Raw genomic sequence first — 20,805 nt, forward strand, 5'->3', positions numbered from 1 at the left:
AGCACATGACATAACAGACAATCATCACAACTGAGTGAAAAATTCAAATTAATTTAGCAAGCATTTATTCCACTACTACTACTAGTAAGGCACCATTCAATTACAAAACTAATAGGAACATAGCTGCTGACGTCAAGATATTCATAAGCTATTAAGGAAAAGATAAGAAGAGGAAGGGAAGACAGAGGACACACAGCCCTCTAATAAACTGTAATACAAGACCAACGAGTTTAAGGGCTATAATGGAGGTACAGAGTTCTAAGGAGAAAATTAATTCTGATTGAAGCAGCTTCACAGAAAAAAAAAAGACATCTGAACTGTGTTTTAAGTCGAGGGTTTTAAAGGTGAGGATGGATAAGGGGATAAGAAAGGACATCTGAAAATTGAAATAATGAGTAAAAATCCAAGAGTCTGAAAACATGAGGTTAACACAGTATAGCTAGACAAGAGGATGGTGTGGGATAGAAATACAGAATTAAAGATTTTGAAAATCAGAAAACCTACAATCCAGGGGATCTTTAAACTGAAGTCTGTGTGGATGGCTTCAGGGGAACACTGCAGCTCCTGAAATTATATGCAACATTTTGCATGAATCAGCAGTTTTCTGGGTATAAATATTGACAGCTTTCATTAGATTCTCAAAGGGTTTCTCCAAATAAAGTGCTAAAACCACAGATTTTGTGCAGTTCTTTTATTTACAGGTGAAGAAACCATCCCATGACTTGCCTGTGGTCCTGCTGGCTCATGATAGAGGTTAAACTCAGAAGTGTATCTTACAGGGGCGCCTGGGTGGCTCAGTTGGTTGGGTGACTGCCTTCGGCTCAGGTCATGATCCTGGAGTCCCGGGATCGAGTCCCACATCGGGCTCCCTGCTCAGCGGGGAGTCTGCTTCTCCCTCTGACCCTCTTCCCTCTCATGCTCTCTGTCTCTCATTCTCTCTCTCTCAAATAAATAAATAAAATCTTAAAAAAAAAAAAAAAGAAGTGTATCTTACATCTGCTGGAAAGAAAGCATGGAGCCAGACTTAGAGGGGACTTTAAATGGAAGACTAAGATTACTTAGATTCTCAACAACTCAAATGTTTAGCATCCCAAATTTGAAATGGACTAAAATTAACTATTAAATTTTCTAAATTTACAGTAATAAAAATATTAGGACCTATTAATAGTAATATGACAGAACAGCAAAAAGTTTATACAATACACTTTGCATTTTCTCTAAAATATTTTCATGTTTTAAGGACTTTTTGTTCTCACATTATTTTATACTGTCAAAACTATCCTATGAAAACCAGGTTTGCCTTGATATTTGTTTGCAGGCTGATGATCTATAACAGTCCTAATAGTTCTAATAGTTCTGAAGTTACGTAAATGATACACACATTCATCCATACATAAATCTGTAGCTATCCACACAGTAACAAATCATTTTAATGCTTTCAAAATGAAACCCATATTGTTTCCAGAATCTGTCCTTCTAATACCAAACTTCTTGGACTAATGATACTTAAGCTTGGATTAACAATACATTATTTCTTGGACTAAGGCTACCTTTTATTTATTTAAAACCAAATTACACTATCATTACTTCTGAAGAAGCAAAACTAGATCTTCATTTGTTACAGTAAGAAAGAGCTGTCCATCATAAAGATGGTTCAATGCTTAACTTACTAAAACTGTTTAATCTTGCTTTACATAAATTTTCCTGCAAATTTGGGACTACATCACTTTTGTAAATTAAATTAAATTTTGTAAATTAAACAAGTTAAATATCAAAGGGATTTATTATTTAGCTCTAATGAAAATAATCAGCACATGCTTGTTTAGTTTCTTTATACTGTTTTCTTAAATGGGGGATATTTTATATTCCACATATTACCAAGCAAAACGTCTAGAACTCAAAGTGGCAGGCAGATTTCTCCTCAAAAGGCAACTCTGAAAGGGAAACGGTGGCTGGCTGGAGCTATTATGAGAAGAAAAGTGAGGTCAAGTCACTGCTAGCTGGGGTGTGAAATGCCTGTTAGGTGCCTAGCAATTAGGTGTGAAATGCCTTGGGTATGAAAAGAGGATAATTACCATAGATCCATGGAGGCCCCCACCATGGAGTTTCTCATTTAGTAAGGTCCTTATCTAATCATCTAACTCTGAATATTTCCAAATGACCATTTTTTCTAGAAACCAACCAGTCCATTTGATCAGTTTCAGAATTTTCCAGTGAGGCTGCCAAAAGTTTATCTTTTAGTTAAAAAGGGCCAAAGACAGTACTTTTGTAATGTTACCACCAACTGAGAAAGTTGATCCCACACACTGATGCTTATCATGACAGCCACCCTCCGAGTATAAAGTTTTACCACTATTTGTTTTTAAAATGGAAAGTTTCCAATACCATTAGAAGTATTCTTCCCCGTAACTCAAAAGAGATTCAACAGCCAAATATGAATTCTAAAAATAATAAGCTTAAATAATCCTTTCTCTAACTTTATTTTTCTATTTGCATTTGCTACAAACATGGATCTCCTCTAATGGACCTTGAAATTAATTTCCTTCCTAAATTATTTACATCATTTGTACCAGCATTATTCTGGCAACTATGAATCTTAATTACCAATAGAAAGCCAGCAGAGGGAGCCCTAGAAAATGTTCTCTTTGACTCTAATATACTTAAAGGAAACTTCCTACATTTCACAGCATGGAAAATAGTATCTACAACACAGCAAATTAAACATCCACACAGGTAAGTTTCTCTGGCAATATTATCCACTGACAAGAATCTCTTAGGCATCCAATCTTTCAAGCATATTATTACTTCAATTCTTTCTGTCCACTCTAATATCTAGTATCTTTCAATTGTTGATTCACTGCCAGCTTCCTTCAAACCACCTTAAATTAAAAAAAAAAACAAAACAAACTCATGTATCTACCTACCTACCTACCTGGTCATTCAGCATTTATTACTGGGCCAAATGTTACAGCAATTTAAGATGAACAGGTTAAATTGGAAAGTTTAATAGTTAAGATTTTACAAGATTTTGAAAAAATGCACAATGAAAAGATAATAGAATTCTAGAGCCAGACTGATTTGGTTTTGAGGCATGATTTTACCTACTTATTAGCTGTGTGAGCGTGGGAAAGTGTATTTATCTTTCTGGGCCTCAGATTTTTCATTTTCAAGTAAAGGGTAATGTCATCTACTTTACAAGAATACCATAGAGATTGAATGAGATCATGAAACGCTGAGCTGACATTATAAAACGCCGAGCTAATAAGACTCTGACATATGATAGGAGTGTTAGAAATCTTTTTTTTTTTTTTTTATGGTGTACCTGGCATGTTTGATGCTTGGAAGAAATCTTTTTTTTTTTTAAGTTTATTTATTTAAGTAATCTCTACACCAACATGGGGCTGGAACTCAGGATCCCAAGATCAAGAGTCGCCTGCTCTTTTGACCGAACCAGCCAGGCGCCCCAGGAGTCCTACAAATCTTAAACTCCTCTTCCTAACTCCGTCATCACCACCTGAGGGCAAATCTTTATAACCAACAAAAAGGAAAGAAAAAGACATAAAATATTAACTAGCAAGAGGAGAGAAACCATCTTTTAAAATGTGTCTCTTAAAAATCAATTCCAGATGAAGAGATTTGAAGATCAAACAATAAAACAAAAAATAAAACCATAAAGGTAAAATGACAGAGCCTTTAGAGAAATACATAAGAGAATATCTTTGAGATTTTCAAATATGAAAAGACTTCTTAAACTGGATACAAAAAGCACTAACCATAAGCTAAAAAAATTTATAAACTAAACAATACTAAAATTACAAACTTCTCATCAAAAGACACAATTAAGACACTGAAAAGATATAATACACATCCAACAAAGGAACTGTATTCAGAACAGATTTAGAACTACTGCAAATCATTAAGAAAGAGACAGTAAAACCACAATGAGATAGGACTTCACATCCACAAGGTTGGCTAAAATAAAGACAACAACAAGGGTTGGAAACAAACCCTCATATATTAATGGTGGGAATGTAAAATGGTGCAGTCACTGTGGAAACAGTTTGGCAGATCCTCAAATGTTAACAAGTTATCGTATGACCCAACAATTCTATTCCTAGATATATAAACAAGAGAAATGAAAGCATGTCCATATAAAAACCTGTACACAAATTTCATAGTTGCGTGATTCACAGGAGCCAGAAAGTAGAAACGACCCAAATGTCCCTTAACTGATGAATGAACAAAATGTGGTACACTCATAAAATGAAATATTATTTGGCAATAAAAAGGAATGAAGTATTCATGTTACAACATGAATGAACCTTGAAAACATTATGCTAAATCATGAAGACCACAGATTGTATGATTCCATTTATATGAAACGTCCAGAAAAGGCAAATCCACAGAAACAGAAAGTAGATCAGTGGTTGCCAGGGGCTAGGGGTAGGAGGAATGGGAAATAGCTGCTGATGGGTACAGTGTTTCTTTCTGGGGGTAATAAAAAGCTTCTGGAATTAGCTACTGATGATGATTGCATAATTGTGAATATACTAAAAAAACAGTGAACTATATTTAAAAGGTTGAATTTAATGATAGGTAAATTTTATCTCAATGAAGCTACTAAAAAAAAAAAACAAAAAACCAACACATAATCTAATGGGGAAATGGGGAAAGATTTTAGTTGATCCTAAGAAAAAAGGATACTGATGTGGCCAATAAATATGAAAACATGCTCAACTTCAATAGTCATCAAAAAAATGCAAATTAAAACTACAATGTGATACCACTACACACCTACCAAAATGGCCAAAATGAAAAAGATGGAAAATACTAAGTGTTAGTGACAATAAAGAACAATCAGAAACCTCAATTACTGCTGGTGAGAATATAATGAGCAAACTATTTGGCAGTATCTGTTAATATTGAAATATCTGACCGAATATTGCACTCTTCAGTATACCCAAGAAAAATACATGGGTACATATATGTCCTCCAACACAGTTAACGTTCACAGCAGCACTACCTGTACTAGCCCTGAACTAAAAACTACACAATGCCCACAAACAGCACAATACATAAATAAATCCTGGTATATTCTCTCAATGGCATAAAATATATTAATAAAATGAGAGACCTACAATACACAACATTTCATAAGCAGTATTTGAGCAAAAGAGGCCAGACACATATGAGTACATTGATTCCATTTATATAAAGCTAAGAACAGGTCAAATTAATCTATGCTGTTAGAAATCAGGACAGTATACACTCTGGAGGGTTGGTGGGTAGTCTGTGTGCCTAGAAAGGGATGGATGTTGGTTACAAGAGAATGTTGTTTGTGAAAATTCATCAGGCTGTACACTTACATGCACTTAAAAAGCTTTAACATATATTCCCTCTATCCAAAAAGCAGAAATGAAATTATTACAACCTAAGAACATACCCAGTATTTCACCTTACAAAGAACAGAGTTTGAAAGCCAGCAACTGAATCTAAAAGAATTCTGAGTAGTTAGTGCAAAGGCCACAAAGTAACTTACTCTAATGCTCATTCTTCTTCAGAGTATTTCAGGATCACTTTTTTTTTTTTAACTCAATTAACATATAATGTATTATTAGTTTCACATATAAAGTCCAGTGATTCATCAGTCTTATAGAATATCCAATGCTCATTACATCACATGCCCTCCTTACAGTCCATCACCGTTACCCCATCCCCCCTTCCCCTCCAGCAGCCCTGTTTGTTTCCTATGCTTAAGTCTTTTTTTATATATATATTTTATTATATTATGTTAATCACCATACATTACATCATTAGTTTTTTTTTATTTATTTGATAGAGAGAAAGACAGCCAGAGAGGGAACACAAGCAGGGGGAGTGGGAGAGGGAGAAGCAGGCTTCCCGCGGAGCAGGGAGCCTGATGTGGGGCTCAATACCAGGACACTGGGATCATGATCTGAGCCAAAGGCAGAAGCTTAACGAATGAGCCACCCAGGCGCCCCACATCATTAGTTTTTGATGTAGTGTTCCATGATTCATTGTTTGCATATAACACCCAGTGCTCCATGCAGAACGTGATACCCATCACCAGGCTAACCCCTCTTCCCACCCCCCTCCCCTCTAGAACCCTCGGTTTGTTTTTCAGTCCATAGTCTCTCATGGTTCACCTCCCCCTCCGACTCCCCCCTTCATTCTTCCCCTCCTGCTATCTTTTTTTTTTTTAAACATATAATGTATTATTTGCTTCAGAGGTACAGATCTGTGATTCAACAGTCTTGCATGCTTCACAGTGCTCACCATAGCACATACCCTCCCCAATGTCTCTTAATGATTTGTCTCCCTCTCTGGTTTTGTCTTGTTTTATTTTTTCTTCCCCTATGATCCTCTGTTTTGTTTCTTAGACTCCATGTATCAGTGAGATTATATGATAATTCTTTCTCTGACTGACTTATTTTGCTTAGCATCATACCCTCTAGTTCCATCCACAGTGCTGAATGGCAAGATTTCATTTTTTTTCTTGATGGCTGAGTAATATTCCATCTTCTTTATCCATTCATCTGTCTATGGACATTGCTACCATAAACACTGGGGTGCAGGTTCCCCCTCAGATCACTACATTTCTTTCTTTGGGGCAGATACCCAGTAGTGTAATTGCTGGGTCGTAGGGTAGCTCTATTTTCAACTTTTGGAGGCACCTCCATACTGTTTTCCAGAGTGGCTGCACCAGCTTGCATTCATACCAACAGTGTTCCCTTGAAATTTCCTGACTTGTTAATTTTAGTCATTCTGACGGTATGAGGTGGTATCTCATTGTTTTTTTTTTCCAGAGAGAGAGACACAGCAAGAGGGAACACAAGCTGGGGGAGTGGGAGAGGGAGAACAGGCTTCCCATGGAGTGGGGGGAGCCCGATGCGGGGCTCGATCCCAGGACCCTGGGATCATGACTGAGCCGAAGGCAGATGCTTAACCACTGAGCCATCCAGGCGCCCCTCTCATTGTGGTTTTGATTTGCATTTCCCTGATGAGTGATGTTGAGCACTTTTTCATGTGTCTGTCAGCCATTTGGATGTCTTCTTTGGAGAAATGTCTCTTCATGGCTTCTGCCCATTTCCTGACTGGATTATTTGTTCTCTGGGTGTTGAGTTTGATAAGCTCTTTATAGATATTGGATACTAGCCCTTTATCTGCAAAGACATTTGCAAATATCTTCTTCCATTCTGTCGGTTGCCTTTTGGTTTGTTGACTGTTTCCTATGCTGTGCAAAAGCTTTTTATCTTGATGAAGTCCCAATAGTTCATTTTTGCCTTTGCTACCCTTGCCTTTTGAAGACCTGTCTAGCAATATGTTGTTGCAGCCAAGGTCGAAGAGGTTGCTGCCTCTGTTATCCTCTAGGATTTTGATGGATTCCTGTCTCACATTTTAAGTCTATTTTTGTGTATGGTTTAAGAAAATGGTCGTTTCATTCTTCTGCATGTGTCTGTCCAATTTTCCCAACACCATTTGTTGAAGAGGCTGTCTTTTTTCCATTGGATATTCTTTCCTGCTTTGTCAAAGATCAGTTGACCATAGAATTGAGGGTCCATTTCTGGGCTGTCTATTCTGTTCCATTGATCTATGTGTCTGTTTTTGTGCCAGTACCATACTGTCTTGATGATCACAGCTTTGTAATAGAGCTTGGAAGTCCTGAATTGTGATGCCACCAGTTTTGGTTTTCTTTTTCAACATTCCTTTGGCTATTTGGGTCTTTTCTGGTTCCATACAAATTTTAGGATTATTTTTTCCAGCTGAAAAAAGCTGATGGTATTTTGATAGGGATTGCACTGAATGTGTAGATTGCTCTAGGTAACACAGACATTTTAACAATCCATGAGCATGGAACACTTTTCCATTTCTTTGTGTCTTCCTCAATTTCTTTCATGAGTGTTCTATAGTTTTCTAAGTACAGATCCTCTGCCTCTTGGGTTAGGTTTATTCCTAGGTATCGCATGGTTTCGGGTGCAATTGTAAATGGGATCGACTCAATTTATCTTTCTTCTGTCTCATTGTTACTGTATAGAAATGCAACTGATTTCTGTGCATTGATTTTTATGTCCTCCACTTGCTGAATTCGTGTATGAGTTCTAGCAATTTTGGGGTGGAGTCTTTGGGTTTTCCACAGAGTATCATGTCATCTGCAAAGAGAGTTTGACTTCTTCTTTGCTGATTTGGAAGCCTTTTATTTCTTTTTGTTGTCTGATTGCTGAGGCTAGGACTTCCTAGTACTATGTTGAACAGCAGTGCTGAGAGTGGACATCCCTGCCTTGTTCCTGACCTTAGGGGAAAAGTTCTGTTTTTCCCCACTGAAAATGATATTCATGTGGCCTTTTCATACATGGCTTTTATGATATTTAGGTATGTTCTCTCTATCCCTACACTGTGAAGAGTTTTAGTCAAAAAAGGATGCTGTCCTTTGTCAAATGCTTTTTTTGCATCACTTTTATGTAGTGTATCACATTGATTTGCAGATGTTGAACCACCCTTGCAACCCAGGAATAAATCCCACTTGGTTGTGGTGAATAATCATTTTAATGTACTGTTGGATCCTATTGGCTAGTATCTTTTTTTTTTTTTAAGATTTTATTTATTTATTTGGCAGAGAGAGACACAGCGAGAGAGGGAACACAAGCAGGGAGAGTGGGAGAGGGAGAAGCAGGCTTCCCGCAGAGCAGGAGCCCAATGCGGGGCTCAATCCCAGGACCCTGGGATCATGACCTGAGCCGAAGGCAAACACTTAACGACTGAGCCACCCAGGTGCCCCTATTGACTAGTATCTTGATGAGAATTTTTGCATCCATGTTCACCAGGGATATTGGTCTGTAATTCTCCTTTTTGGGGGGGTCTTTGTCTGGTTTTGGGATCAAGGTAATGCTGGCCTCATAGGAAGAGTGTGGAAGTTTTCCTTCCCTGTTTTTTTAAACAGCTTCAGAAGAATAGGTATTAGTTCTGCTTTAAATGTTTAGTAGAACTCCCCTGGGAAGCCATCTGGTCCTGTGCTCTTGTTTGTTGTGAGATTTTTGATTACTGCTTTAATTTCCTTGCTGGTTATGGGTCTGTTCAGGTTTTCTATTTCTTCCTGGTTCAGTTTTGGTAGTTGATACGTCTCTAGGAATGCATCCATTTCTTCCAGGTTGCCTAATTTGTTGGCATATAGTTTCTCATAATATGCTCTTATAATTGTATTTCTTTGGTGTTGGTTGTGATCTCTCCTCTTTCATTCACGATTTTTATTTATTTGGGTCCTTTCTCTTTTCTTTTTGCTAAGTCTGGCCAGGGGTTTATCAATCTTACTCTTTCAAAGAACCAGCTCCTAGTTTCATTGATCTGTTCTACTGTTCTTTTGGTTTTTATTTCCTTGATTTCTGCTCTAGTATTTATCAATATCTTCTCCTGTTGGGTTTAGGCTTTATTTGTTGTTCTTTCTCCAGCTCCTTTAGGTAGAAGGTTAGGTTGTGTATTTGAGACCTTTCTTGTTTCTTGAGAACAGCTTTTATTGCTCTATACTTCCCTCTTAGGACTGTCTTTGCTGCATCCCAAAGGTTTTGAACAGTTGTGTTTTCATTTTCATTTGTTTCCATGAATTTTTAAAATTCTTTAATTTCCTGGGTGATCCATTCATTCTTTAGTAGGATGCTCTTAGTTTCAGGACCACTCTTATAATCTATTTACATTTACATGGTTTGGCTACTTGATTTCCAAGCCACCAACAGACTGAGAATAGCCAAAAGAACTGAAAGAGACGCTACTGCCACTTGATTTTAGCAAAAAATGACAGCTGACAGAAAATGAGAAAATTTCAAAAATCAAAAATCAAAAGGAAGAAAAAGCACCAGTGTTAAGCCACTTACCAAATTCTACATAGTGAGCATGTACTATGCACTTATGAAAAAGGTTTAATTGTGCGGTGCCTGGGTGGCTCAATCGGTTAAGGTTTGGCTCTTGATTTCAGCTCAGTTCATAATCTCAGGGTTGTGAATTGAGCCCTGTGTCGGGCTCCATGCCCCGTGTGGAATCTGCTTGAGATTCTCTTTCTCTCCCCATCCCATCCCATGGGCACACTCTCTTTCTCATAAATAAATCTTAAAAAAAAAAAGTTGTGACTGTGTCTTGTTGTAGGGAATGCAGATTAAAAAAAAGTTCTCTGCCTTTAAGCCGTTTTTAGAAGTTTTTGCAATTACAGAAATCTGTATGTGTGCTGTCCAAATACAGTAGCCACTAGCCACACATGAAATGTGGCTTTGTGACTGTGGAACTGAATTTTTAACTTCATTTAACTTAAATAATTTACATCTAAGTTTAAACAGCCATATGTGGCTAGAGGCTACCGTACTGGACACCAAAAGTCTAGGTGCTAAGGACATGATTTGTATTCCAATACAAATATAAAACAGCATATGGATGTCATCACAATTAAGATATGAAAAGGCTAAAATATATTTAGCATCTGTCAATGATGGGAAGCATGAAATACATTTTAAAAGTAGACTCGCATATAACATTCTTGATACTAAAAGCAGTAAATAATCCATTTTAAGTAAGAAACTGACTCTACATAAATCCATTCCCTGAGAGTTCTAACAAGCATGCTGAAGTTCTACTTTTTCCAATTCTTCTCAGGCCTCAGGGTTTACTTTGAACAATTAAAGAAATATAATGCAGCAGGTAAAAATACTAAAGAGTAGTTATGCTTACAAATGAATAACAAAAATAAATGTTACCAAAACATGGACAGGTAGAATAAATTATGAACACAATTACTGGCACTTACAGGAGTTGAACTTTAAATTTGGAGGTTATCTTATCAAAATAAAAATCACAACATGAAAGAAATACTTCCTTCATAAACACTCTAGAAAAAACAGGTACAATAAGCAAGACAAAACCTTTTACTCAAGAAGCAAAAAAATGAGAACCTATGACAGAAACTGCAGTGAAGGGGTATCCATCCCCATTACATAAAAAGAAATTAGCATCCATGATTAGATGCTGGACTTAGAATCACCAACTATATACAAATTCTTCTTAAAGTGGTGTCATTAAACTACTACAGGGAGTTTCAGTAGGCTCTGAAGTTAATTTAGCAGGTCATTATAGGAGAAACATCAAAATAAGAAAACATGAGAATAGATAAAATATAAAAAACTCATGACTTAAGTCATTATTTTTCATGAAATGTAGTAGGACACACCAGTTGCAATGAAAATAAGTTTCTTACTTTGATCTGTAATAAAGTTTGAAAAACAGCCCTAAGAGATACCATTAAATGTTTTGTCCAAACAACCTCCAGGTAATATATGCAATTAAACTTTTGGCTTTTCTCTCACCTTCTGATCCTGGATCATTAGGAAGTTTTGCCAGATTTAGCATGGATTTTTCTTTGTGTACAGACCTAATTGTTCTATACTGGTTGCTTTCCAACGAAGCATCCATCTCTTCTTCTGGGATTAAAAGCGCAACAGTACTTTATACTAGGTTTGGGTCATTTCACATGAACTGCTCTCTTTTAAATCTTAGCTTGGGGGCAGAGGGACAGCACAGTGGAAGGGAAGAAGCGTGTGGGGGGAGTCAGGGGAAGACGTTCTCTCAACTCCATCGGTCATTTATATACTTCCAACTGAGTACAGAACTGCCACCTTAATGTAACACAGAAAAGAAACTGCGAAGCTACTTTCAGAACACAGGATACCATCAAAGTAGGCATTTTATAAGGTGATATACAAAAATACACTTACATTTCTGGCTAGTATGTGAATTATTTCTCTTAAGTTTTCTAACCATGGAGATGTTTCCATAAAATGGGCTCAGTGGAATATGTAACTGTCTCATTACTGCACCACCAATTCCTTCACACATAAAAGGTAGTTACGTTCCTCTGAATGATTTTTTGTCTACACCATCATCTCCTCTAACTCTCAATTTAATGTTAACACTCTCACTTTTGTACTATTTTTAAAAACAGCAGGGATGTTAAGGCTAAAAATTAAGTTCAATCCAAGTATCAATGATGACTCATTCCAACTATACACACAAAGCCTCATGTTATACGTACATGCCTGGGTCATCAAAATGATGGGAAAAAGACTTGGAAATGTGATATGATAAAAATAAACCCTAAATCCTTCAGTTATAAAAAAGGCACTTTTGGAGTGGGGCAGGGGAGCTCTTCTATGTCTGAAAAGGGCCAGTTTTCCTATTTGGGACTTGACATAAATATGTGGAAATTATTTTGACTAGAAGAGTTCAAAGTTTTACTTGCTAAAACATTCTCACATGTTCTACCAAAATAACTCAAAGAGCATGTTTTTCTGACTGACCCTGATGTAATTTATAACATATGAAGCAATTTGAAATAAAATTCTAATGGTAACTAAAAGGAAATTAAAACCTATCAGCATACAGTACCTTCTTAGAAAAGGTCTATCAGGAAAATGATGTTGAAAGAAACTGAAGTCTACTCCAAAAGAAGCAAAAATTCTGACAACCTGTCACCAAATTTTATAATCTTCAAATACCAACTTACGTATTTGTTTCTTAGGGAAAGAAAACTTGCTGCGTGACCTTAGGCAATAATCCTTCTGTGCTCCTTTTCTTTAACTGTAAAGTGAGGAGGTTGACAAGACAGTTTCTAAAACTGAATGACTCACCATGAAATAAGTCTAACTGCCGCTAAGCTATCTATAGCTTCTACAGTGTAGATCAAACCCAACAACAGTATTTAAATTACATAGACTCTTTTAGAATTTTTAATTAATGTGTTTAGTATCACTGTGATGCTAAGCAATGAAAAGGACACTGGTACCCACCTCATTTTTAAAAAAGACAAAATTTCCTTAAAAATGAGGATCCTTAAAAATTAGCAGGCACATAAATAAAATTAATGGGTCAGATCTGATCCCAAACTTATGCTTTAGGTTTTTTTTTTGATTTAAGTAATCCCTACACCCCATGTGGGGCTTGAATTCACGACCCCAAGATCAAGAGTCACATGCTCTTCCAACTGAGCCAGGCAGGTGCCCCAAAACTTAAGCAGGAAAGTATAGGGTTAAGTACATAGACAAAAAGTAGCTACTGAATTATCAAGTAAATGTAAATGCTACTTAATATGCTTAGAGGTCTATTTTAACTAGTATTGCCACTACAATAGTGGTTCTCAATGGGTGATACAATAATGCAAGCATCTGCTACCATTTATTGAGTCTTTATCATATTCCAGACCCTATGCTAAGCTAAATGCTTTATTATGGAATATCTCATTTAATCCTTGGGATAACCAATGAGGTAGACAGCACTGTTTTATTTTTTTCATGTTTCCCATTTTTATTTTAACTTTTAAATTATTTTTATTTTTTTACTTTATTTTTTTAATTAACATATAATGTATCATTGGTTTCAGAGGTACAGGTCTGTGATTCATCAGTCTTATAAAATACCCAGTGACAACACTGTTTTAATAAAGTTTAAGGGCAAGGCCTTCTGTAAGGTGGCAGAGGCCAGAAAAAAAAATTAATGTGCTCAATTCTTTACAAAATATTTCATATACAATATTTAATATGGTTTTTAGTACAAAAGGTGGAGGAGACACTACTATTATCCTCACTTTTCAGATAAAAATAATAGAGCTCAAAGAAGTTCAAAGGTTTGCCCAAGAAAACACAACGATGGAGCTGACACTAGGATCCAGTGATTCCTGAGAGTGGTCTCTGGTGGTCTACTCTGAAGTCTCTCAATATATTCACATCTACCAGATGACAAAGTTCCTTATTGCTGATTATGTGCTGGAATGTTCTCTCATCGGTGCTTAAAACAAAAACAATCCTTAGCATCATTCTCTTCATGCTGCAGTAAATTTATTTGCAATGCCAAGAGGGACAATGTACAGTCTCTCAGAGTAACTATTTTGGTTCTGCATGCTATTTGGAGGAAAAAAAAAAAGCCATCTTACTTAATCACACCTCTGAAGGCAATCTACAGTTATATACTGAAGTATGTATCAAACCTTTACAGATAAATATTTTCTAGTTCAGATTAGTATTAATGAATCAATCAAAATAACTTAATCCTTTTAGCAAAGTATTAAAGCCAGCAAAATAAATGTACTGAAATTAATGGTTATTCTAAGGCCAATTATTTTTTTTTCCCTAAGTTCTATTCTTATGAAAATTTCAGCGGTATTATTTAAAAAAGCCCTGTCAGTATCTGACCCAGAAAACACTACAGCCAGTACTGTGCACTCTACTACTTACTGACCAGAACAGAAACTGTAATTATAAACCAACAGTAGGTTTCCCCAAAAAAGGATCCTGAGGATGACAGTCCATACACCGAAACACTCTTCATCACAAAATATGAAAGTGTACATAAACAGTGTAACACTGATTTGTTCAAGGTTTATTAATATCAGGAAAAGTTTATGTTCAATGATAATTACAATTCCTGAAAATGTGTAAGGTTCACATACATTCACTATTCTATGGCATTTATGAACTGAAATAATCTGATTCCTACACTTGAAAGGAATTTCAAACAATGTTTATTAAACAACTTAATAGTCTTTAAGACTTTATCTTTAATCTCTACACCCAATGTGAAGCTCAAACCCACAACCCAGAATCAAGAGTTACATGCTCTACCAACTGAGCCAGCCAGGTGCCCCAAATGCCCAACATGGGGCTCGAACTCACAACCCTAACATCGAGAGTCACATGCTGTAGACTGAGCCAGCCAAGCACCCGTATTCATAGTCTTTTAGTAGGAGAGATCAATTTTGGGAGATTATAATCTTTAGGTGGGTGTTTATAAAGCTTTTCAATTATAACTTTATATTTGAAAAACATCAAATAACCCAAATGTTTTCCTTTTATACCCACTGTTTTCAGAGTGAGGAGAGAAGACAGTAGTAGTGAGATTTTTGTTTTTCAAATGGGGGCTTGAATTTAAAAAGTTCAAGAAACACTGTGTTAGTGGAAAAAATTATGACTATCAAATATTAGGAATTCCCTTTCTCAAAATAAGTACCAAGTTGAAATCCTGCAGGATTTCATGTAGGTTAATGAGGCACCATTAAAAAAAGGACAGATCCATGTAATAGTAGCTATGTCTAGGTATTCCATTTTTTTTTAAGATTTTATTTATTTGAGAGCGAGAGCATGAACAGGGGGAGGGGCAGACGGAGAGAGGGAAGCAAAATCCCTGCTGAGCAGGGATCCCAACATGGAAGTCACCCCAGGACGCTGGAATCATGACCTGAGCCCAAGGCAAATGCCCAACCAACTGAGCTACCCAGGCACCCTCCATTTTCTATGGAAATAATTGTCACTTTCTCTTCTAAGAAGAGTATTTAATGCTGCCCAGTCTGTAGCAAACAGCTCTGTAGATAAAGGCCTATTATTATACTGGAGACACACTTCATCTCAATGGCCTTTCCTTCAAAACATCCATCATCTCAGAATCTCTCTTGAAGGAAATGACAAGGAATAGTGAACATCACATTTTCCATGTCCCCAAAGTGGTGTCAACACTGGTTCAAGAATGTCCTCAGATAACCCACATCTCAAAGAATATTAAGTGTAGAATGCAATCTGAATATTCAAATTTAGAAACAAATCTTATAATGGGCATCAAAGAGGCAACTCCAAAAATATAATTTTGAAAATGGCCTTATATGGTTTACTGGTCATTAAAAAGAGAATCTAGGCAAGAATTCTGTATTCAACATACTTCAACTTTAGTAACTTCTAACAAAACTAAGAAGCCCTGGCTAACATTTTTCCTGCCTGATGTTAAGATTGGAGAGTGGGAATAAAAGCAGTACTCATGATGAACACGGAATTGGACTTACTGCATAAGGGAATCTGAACTATAATGCTATTTTTAAAAGAAGGCTTCTGGGCACCTGGGTGGGTCAGTTGGTTAAGCAACTGCCTTCAGCTCAGGTCATGATCCTGGAGTCCCCGGATCGAGTCCCACATCAGGCTCCCTGCTCGGGGGGGGGGTCTGCTTCTCCCTCTGACCCTCTTCCCTCTAGTACTATCTCTCATTCTCTCTCTCTCTAATAAATAAATAAAATCTTTGAAAAAAAAGAAAAAATAAATAAAATAAGGCTTCTGAGGGCACCTGGGTGGCTCAGTCGTTAAGCGTCTGCCTTTGGCTCAGGTCATGATCTCAGGGTCCTGGGATGGAGCCCCGCACAGGATTCCCTGCTCAGTGCGGAGTCTGCTTTTCCCTCTCCCTCTGCTGATTCCCCCTGTTCATGCTCTTTCTCTCTCAAATAAACACATAAATTAAAACAAATAAAAGAAGGCTTCTGAACAAATTTAAAAATTTCCAATAGGAGTCCACCTTTTATAAATATCTAATTATTTTTTGTGAATATACAAATATTTCATGACCACTGTGGAAATTTTAGAAAATATACTGAAGTTTAGAAGGAATATAAAAATGTCACCATTCACCAATAATCCTTTTTAATATTCTGGCTTATTACCTTTCCCCTTTATTTTCCGGGGCACTCGACTGTACAGGCACCTACAGAGAGACGCACACCTACAGCCACAGAGTGTTGTGAAATACCATTTTCATGAATGTATGGCATTTCAATCTGCGGTTAGGGCCTGATTTATTTACCAGTTCCTCAGCTATTGGACAATTAGGTAGTAACCAACATCTTACGATAATTTCAGACCACACTGTACTCGAATGTATCCTATCATTCAAAATCTTTGTGAAAGATGGCTAAGTGGCACAGTTAAGCACAGGAAAATACTTCAGCAGTATTTACCTTTAGATGACAGAATTACAGATAATTTAGATTCTTTGTTCTACTTTAACTTGTCTAAAAGATCTGTAATGAACAGTGTTATCAGAAAACAATGTAGTAATCTACTAAAATGAAGACCAACGTTTGTATAAACAAACATTAAGATTCAATAATTTGGGAAAATGTACATTTTAAGTGAAAACGAAGGTAGGATTTAAGGTGAACATAACATGTACTGGAGATAGCAAAGACTAGAAAAACTAAATGTCCATCACCAGGAGGTGCAGTTTAAACTGTGGTACAACAAACTACTGCGGAGCTAAGGGAAACCAAAAGGCAGATCTCTATGTGCTGCTATGGAAAGACCGCCAAGATGATTATCAAGTAAGACCCAAGGGGAGCGACAGTATGTATCTTATGATTCCAAAAGGAAACAGAAAGAGTGAAGGGGGCAGAGAGGCATAAGTTATGCCTTTTACAGGCATAAAACATTTTTGAAAAGATACTTAAACTACAGTAGTTACTACTAGGGTAGGAATGGGGAATTGGATATACAGTATGATCACAACCTGAAAATGTTCATTAATACATAAATGCATAATACATAAGGAAAGTACACCGCTCACAGCAGAGAATCTGAAACTATTTCAAGGTTGTCCCCTAAAAAACTGTAAAAGCAGAATCTACCAATGGATATGGAAAATAGAAAAATTGTAAATTTCAATCTATGTGAATTGTAAGGACTTGGAAATAACAATAATAAAACAGGGGTGCCTCGGTGGCTCAGTCGTTAAGCATCTGCCTTCAGCTCAGGTCATGCCCCCAGGGTCCTGGGATCAAGCCCCACACTGGGCTCCCTGCTCCGTGGGAAGCCTGCTTCTCCCTCTCTCACGCTCTCTGCTTGTATTCCCTCTCTTGCTGTATCTCTCTCTGTCAAATAAATAAATAAAATCATTAAAAAAAAAACAAACAGCAGTGAATATGGGTGTCACTATAATTATTTCAAAACCCAAACAAATTTTTATTACCCCAGAATCGATTATTAAAGAAAACAAACTTCTAATAAAATCATTCTAGAACTTGTTAACATTAGTGATTTTATTCCAAGGTTATTTTACCATATTTATTCTAGTTTACAAGCTCAGTAATCCAGCGGTGGAATATATCACTATATATTTAGGCCACAATAAATGAAAGTAAGATTTTTCCATTATGTTCAGATTTAACATAGTACTTTCCCCTCTAAAAACAAAGATAGCTGGAAACCAAACCAATCCTGATTCTGGAAACAGAATCACGGACAGTGTGGGTTAGGAACTCAAAAACATTTAAAAAATTCTAAGTCAGATGGTCATTGCTATTTTAAAGCGCCCTCTAATAAAACCTGAGTAAGATTTCATCTTTTGCAACATTTATGCTCAAGATGCAGACTGGAAACTAAGGTTGTCCCTAGTGCTTCTGAAAATCAGATTTATAGATTAATAACACATCTGCACTACCGAATATATAGGAGTGCTGATTTACTAAGGCGCACCTATGTAAAGAAAACATACTTCAACTTATTTTACATGGAACATAGTCATTAATAGAAGTCATTCAATTGCAATCCTTTTGATGTGTACATCTAACAGACTTTTAAAAACTTAAGTATGCTGTTTTACTGAGTGCATGTATCATTAAAATATTGTGAATCCCCAAAGATTCATGGCCACAATCAGCCACTGTGAGAATCAGCTGGTAAAACCAGATATCACGCCCCAGGGTAGAATACTCAAAATCAAAGCAGGTAATAGAAAAGTACTGCCACTAAACTTTCACTTTACATTTGGATCTGACCTTTCTCCTTCAAATTTCTCCCATCGGTGTGGCTCTTGGGGTTGGCTTAGCTGAAGGAAATATGCTTTGCTTATTTTCTAGGAAAACCATCCTTTCCACGAACGGTGTGGCTTCAAGAGAGATTTTTAGTAGAGTGGAGAGGCAACAAGACATGATAATCCTGAAGATCAGAAAGGTCATCAATCACAGTGCTATCACACCCATATTTGGGTAATTCACTTTAAGAATGTTGTCTCACGGGGCACCTGGGTGGCTCAGTTGTTAAGCGTCTGCCTTTGGCTCAGGTCATGATCCCGGGGTCCTGGAATCAAGCCCCGCGTTGGGCTCCCTGCTCGGCGGGAAGCCTGCTTCTCCCTCTCCCCCTGCTTGTATTCCCTCTCTCGCTGTGTCTCTGTCAAATAAAATCTTAAAAAAAAAAAAAAAATGTTGTCTCACCTAAAACATGGGATCTAAGGCAGAAAATGGCTGTAAACACCAGAAAGTACAGTTTCTCACTTTCAATGAAAATGTTCTTGCCTTTGAGCAGCTAACATTTAGTGACACTGTATTAAGTCCTGAAATGGTGCTACAGATTGGGGCCACTTTGCTGACAATCCATCATGTTAACTACTCACGCAGGTGTCACAGCACATAACCGTCAATGCTACTTTTAAAGACTTCCAGTTCTATAAGAACCACATGCTTTGCAACAACTTAGGTTGCTCATAAGCAAGGGCTTACCTAATGTTTTTTGAGATACTATGCTTCTCCATCCTGGTGACTGAGACTGCTTTCCTCTGTTTACCTAGGTTTTTTTTTTTTTTTTTTTTTTAACGTTCCTCTCCCATTACCTTTCACCTTAAACCTTAATCTCCACCACACCCTTAGAACAGAACGGAAGATACCCCCCACCAGGAAATGTGGAAAAGAAGGGTTGGAAAGGTCAGGAGCGACCCGGGAGAGGAAAAACTCCTGCAAAATCAAGTAAATTTAAGTCCGTCAAACCTACTTCTGGGCCATTTCATTTTCTGTTTGCCTAATTGGCTTTTCCCGACATCCAGAAAGCGCCGAGGTGAATTAACACCTGCCGTCGTATCCCCCGCCTCTAGCTTACGAGCTCCAGGCTTCATTTTCTCAGAAAACTCAAATGCTACCTTCACCATCACCTTTTCTGCATACTTTGCCCCCAAACCTTTCCTAACTTTGTAAGCTAAGAATTAAGAGAGAAGGGACAGAGAAGGTCGTAAGGAGAAAAAGATTGTCCCTCCGTCCCCCACCCCCCGGCTGGGCCGCCTCCCGATTAAGTGGCCGGCTGCCGCCCAGGCTCCACCCGGTCCTCCCAGTGCGGCGGACCCCGGGCCCGGAGCGCTCTGGGGAGGCGGGATGCGAGCGGCCTCCTGAACCGGCCTCGGCTAAAGCAGCACCCGCGGTCGCCGCTCTTCTTCGGGGTCGGGCCTGGCTGTCCCGGGAAGGGGCCCGTCGGGGCCTCTGCCTCCCCGCGGCCAGGCCCCGCCTCCAGCCCGCCTTTCCCGAGCCGTCGTCGGAACCCTTACCCGAAGGACGTGGTAGCCTTCCGTGCCCCCGCCAGGGATCTCAACGCTCTGCGAGGACCCCATGACGGCGGGCGATTAGTGTGGATCCGCGCTGCTCCCCGCCCCCCGCGCACCGCCCGCTCCGCTCCTCCGCGTAGCACTTGGGACGTGGCACTCGCTGCCGCCGGAGAGCCGGGCCGCACTGCCCGCCGGGAGAGCGTCGCCGCAGCACCCACGGCCGCTGTGACGCCGCAGACAGCGCCACCTGCCGCAAATCACCGGAAGGGGCCTGAACACGCGCGGGCGGGGAGGGGCTTACTGGTGCTCGCGAGACAGCAGAAATATAATTTTTCCAGTCGCGGCATCTTGCTACGGATCCTTAGGTTGGACAAGCTTTATCCAGACGCGTTCCCACTCGCCCGAAGGAACGATTGCTTTGTCGTAGCTCCCCCTGGTGGCCAGAGGCAGGTAAAGGGCTGCTACTGAAAACGGTGGGTGCCAACAGCGAGCTCTCTGTTCTCCACGTTTATAGGTCTTGTCCCAGATTGTAGAGAGGTTGATGGTGCCTCTCTGTGGGCTGAATCCCGCATCCGCTCAGCTCATCTCAGTTTTATAAAGGAAAACGTTCTGTTTCTGTTTTTGCCTTCCTAATTATGAGAACAAGAT

The 20,805-nt window shown here is 38.4% G+C and overlaps 1 protein-coding gene across 1 annotated transcript in view; it reads right to left on the minus strand.

Moving 5' to 3' along the window:
- Window positions 1-20,349, minus strand: part of GORASP2 (golgi reassembly stacking protein 2) — a 36,666-nt gene extending 16,317 nt beyond the window's left edge. The window contains exon 1 of the mRNA XM_028124429.2: window positions 20,161-20,349. Coding sequence (XP_027980230.1) covers window positions 20,161-20,223 — 63 coding nt within the window. The 5' untranslated portion in view covers window positions 20,224-20,349. The remainder of the gene's footprint in view (window positions 1-20,160) is intronic.
- Between the last annotated feature and the right edge of the window lie 456 nt (window positions 20,350-20,805).

The sequence above is a fragment of the Eumetopias jubatus genome, unplaced genomic scaffold (assembly GCF_037043125.1).
Source record: "Eumetopias jubatus isolate StellerSeaLion01/CBP00866 unplaced genomic scaffold, mEumJub1_p1.0 scaffold_3, whole genome shotgun sequence".
In the NCBI taxonomy this organism is placed as follows: domain Eukaryota; kingdom Metazoa; phylum Chordata; class Mammalia; order Carnivora; family Otariidae; genus Eumetopias; species Eumetopias jubatus.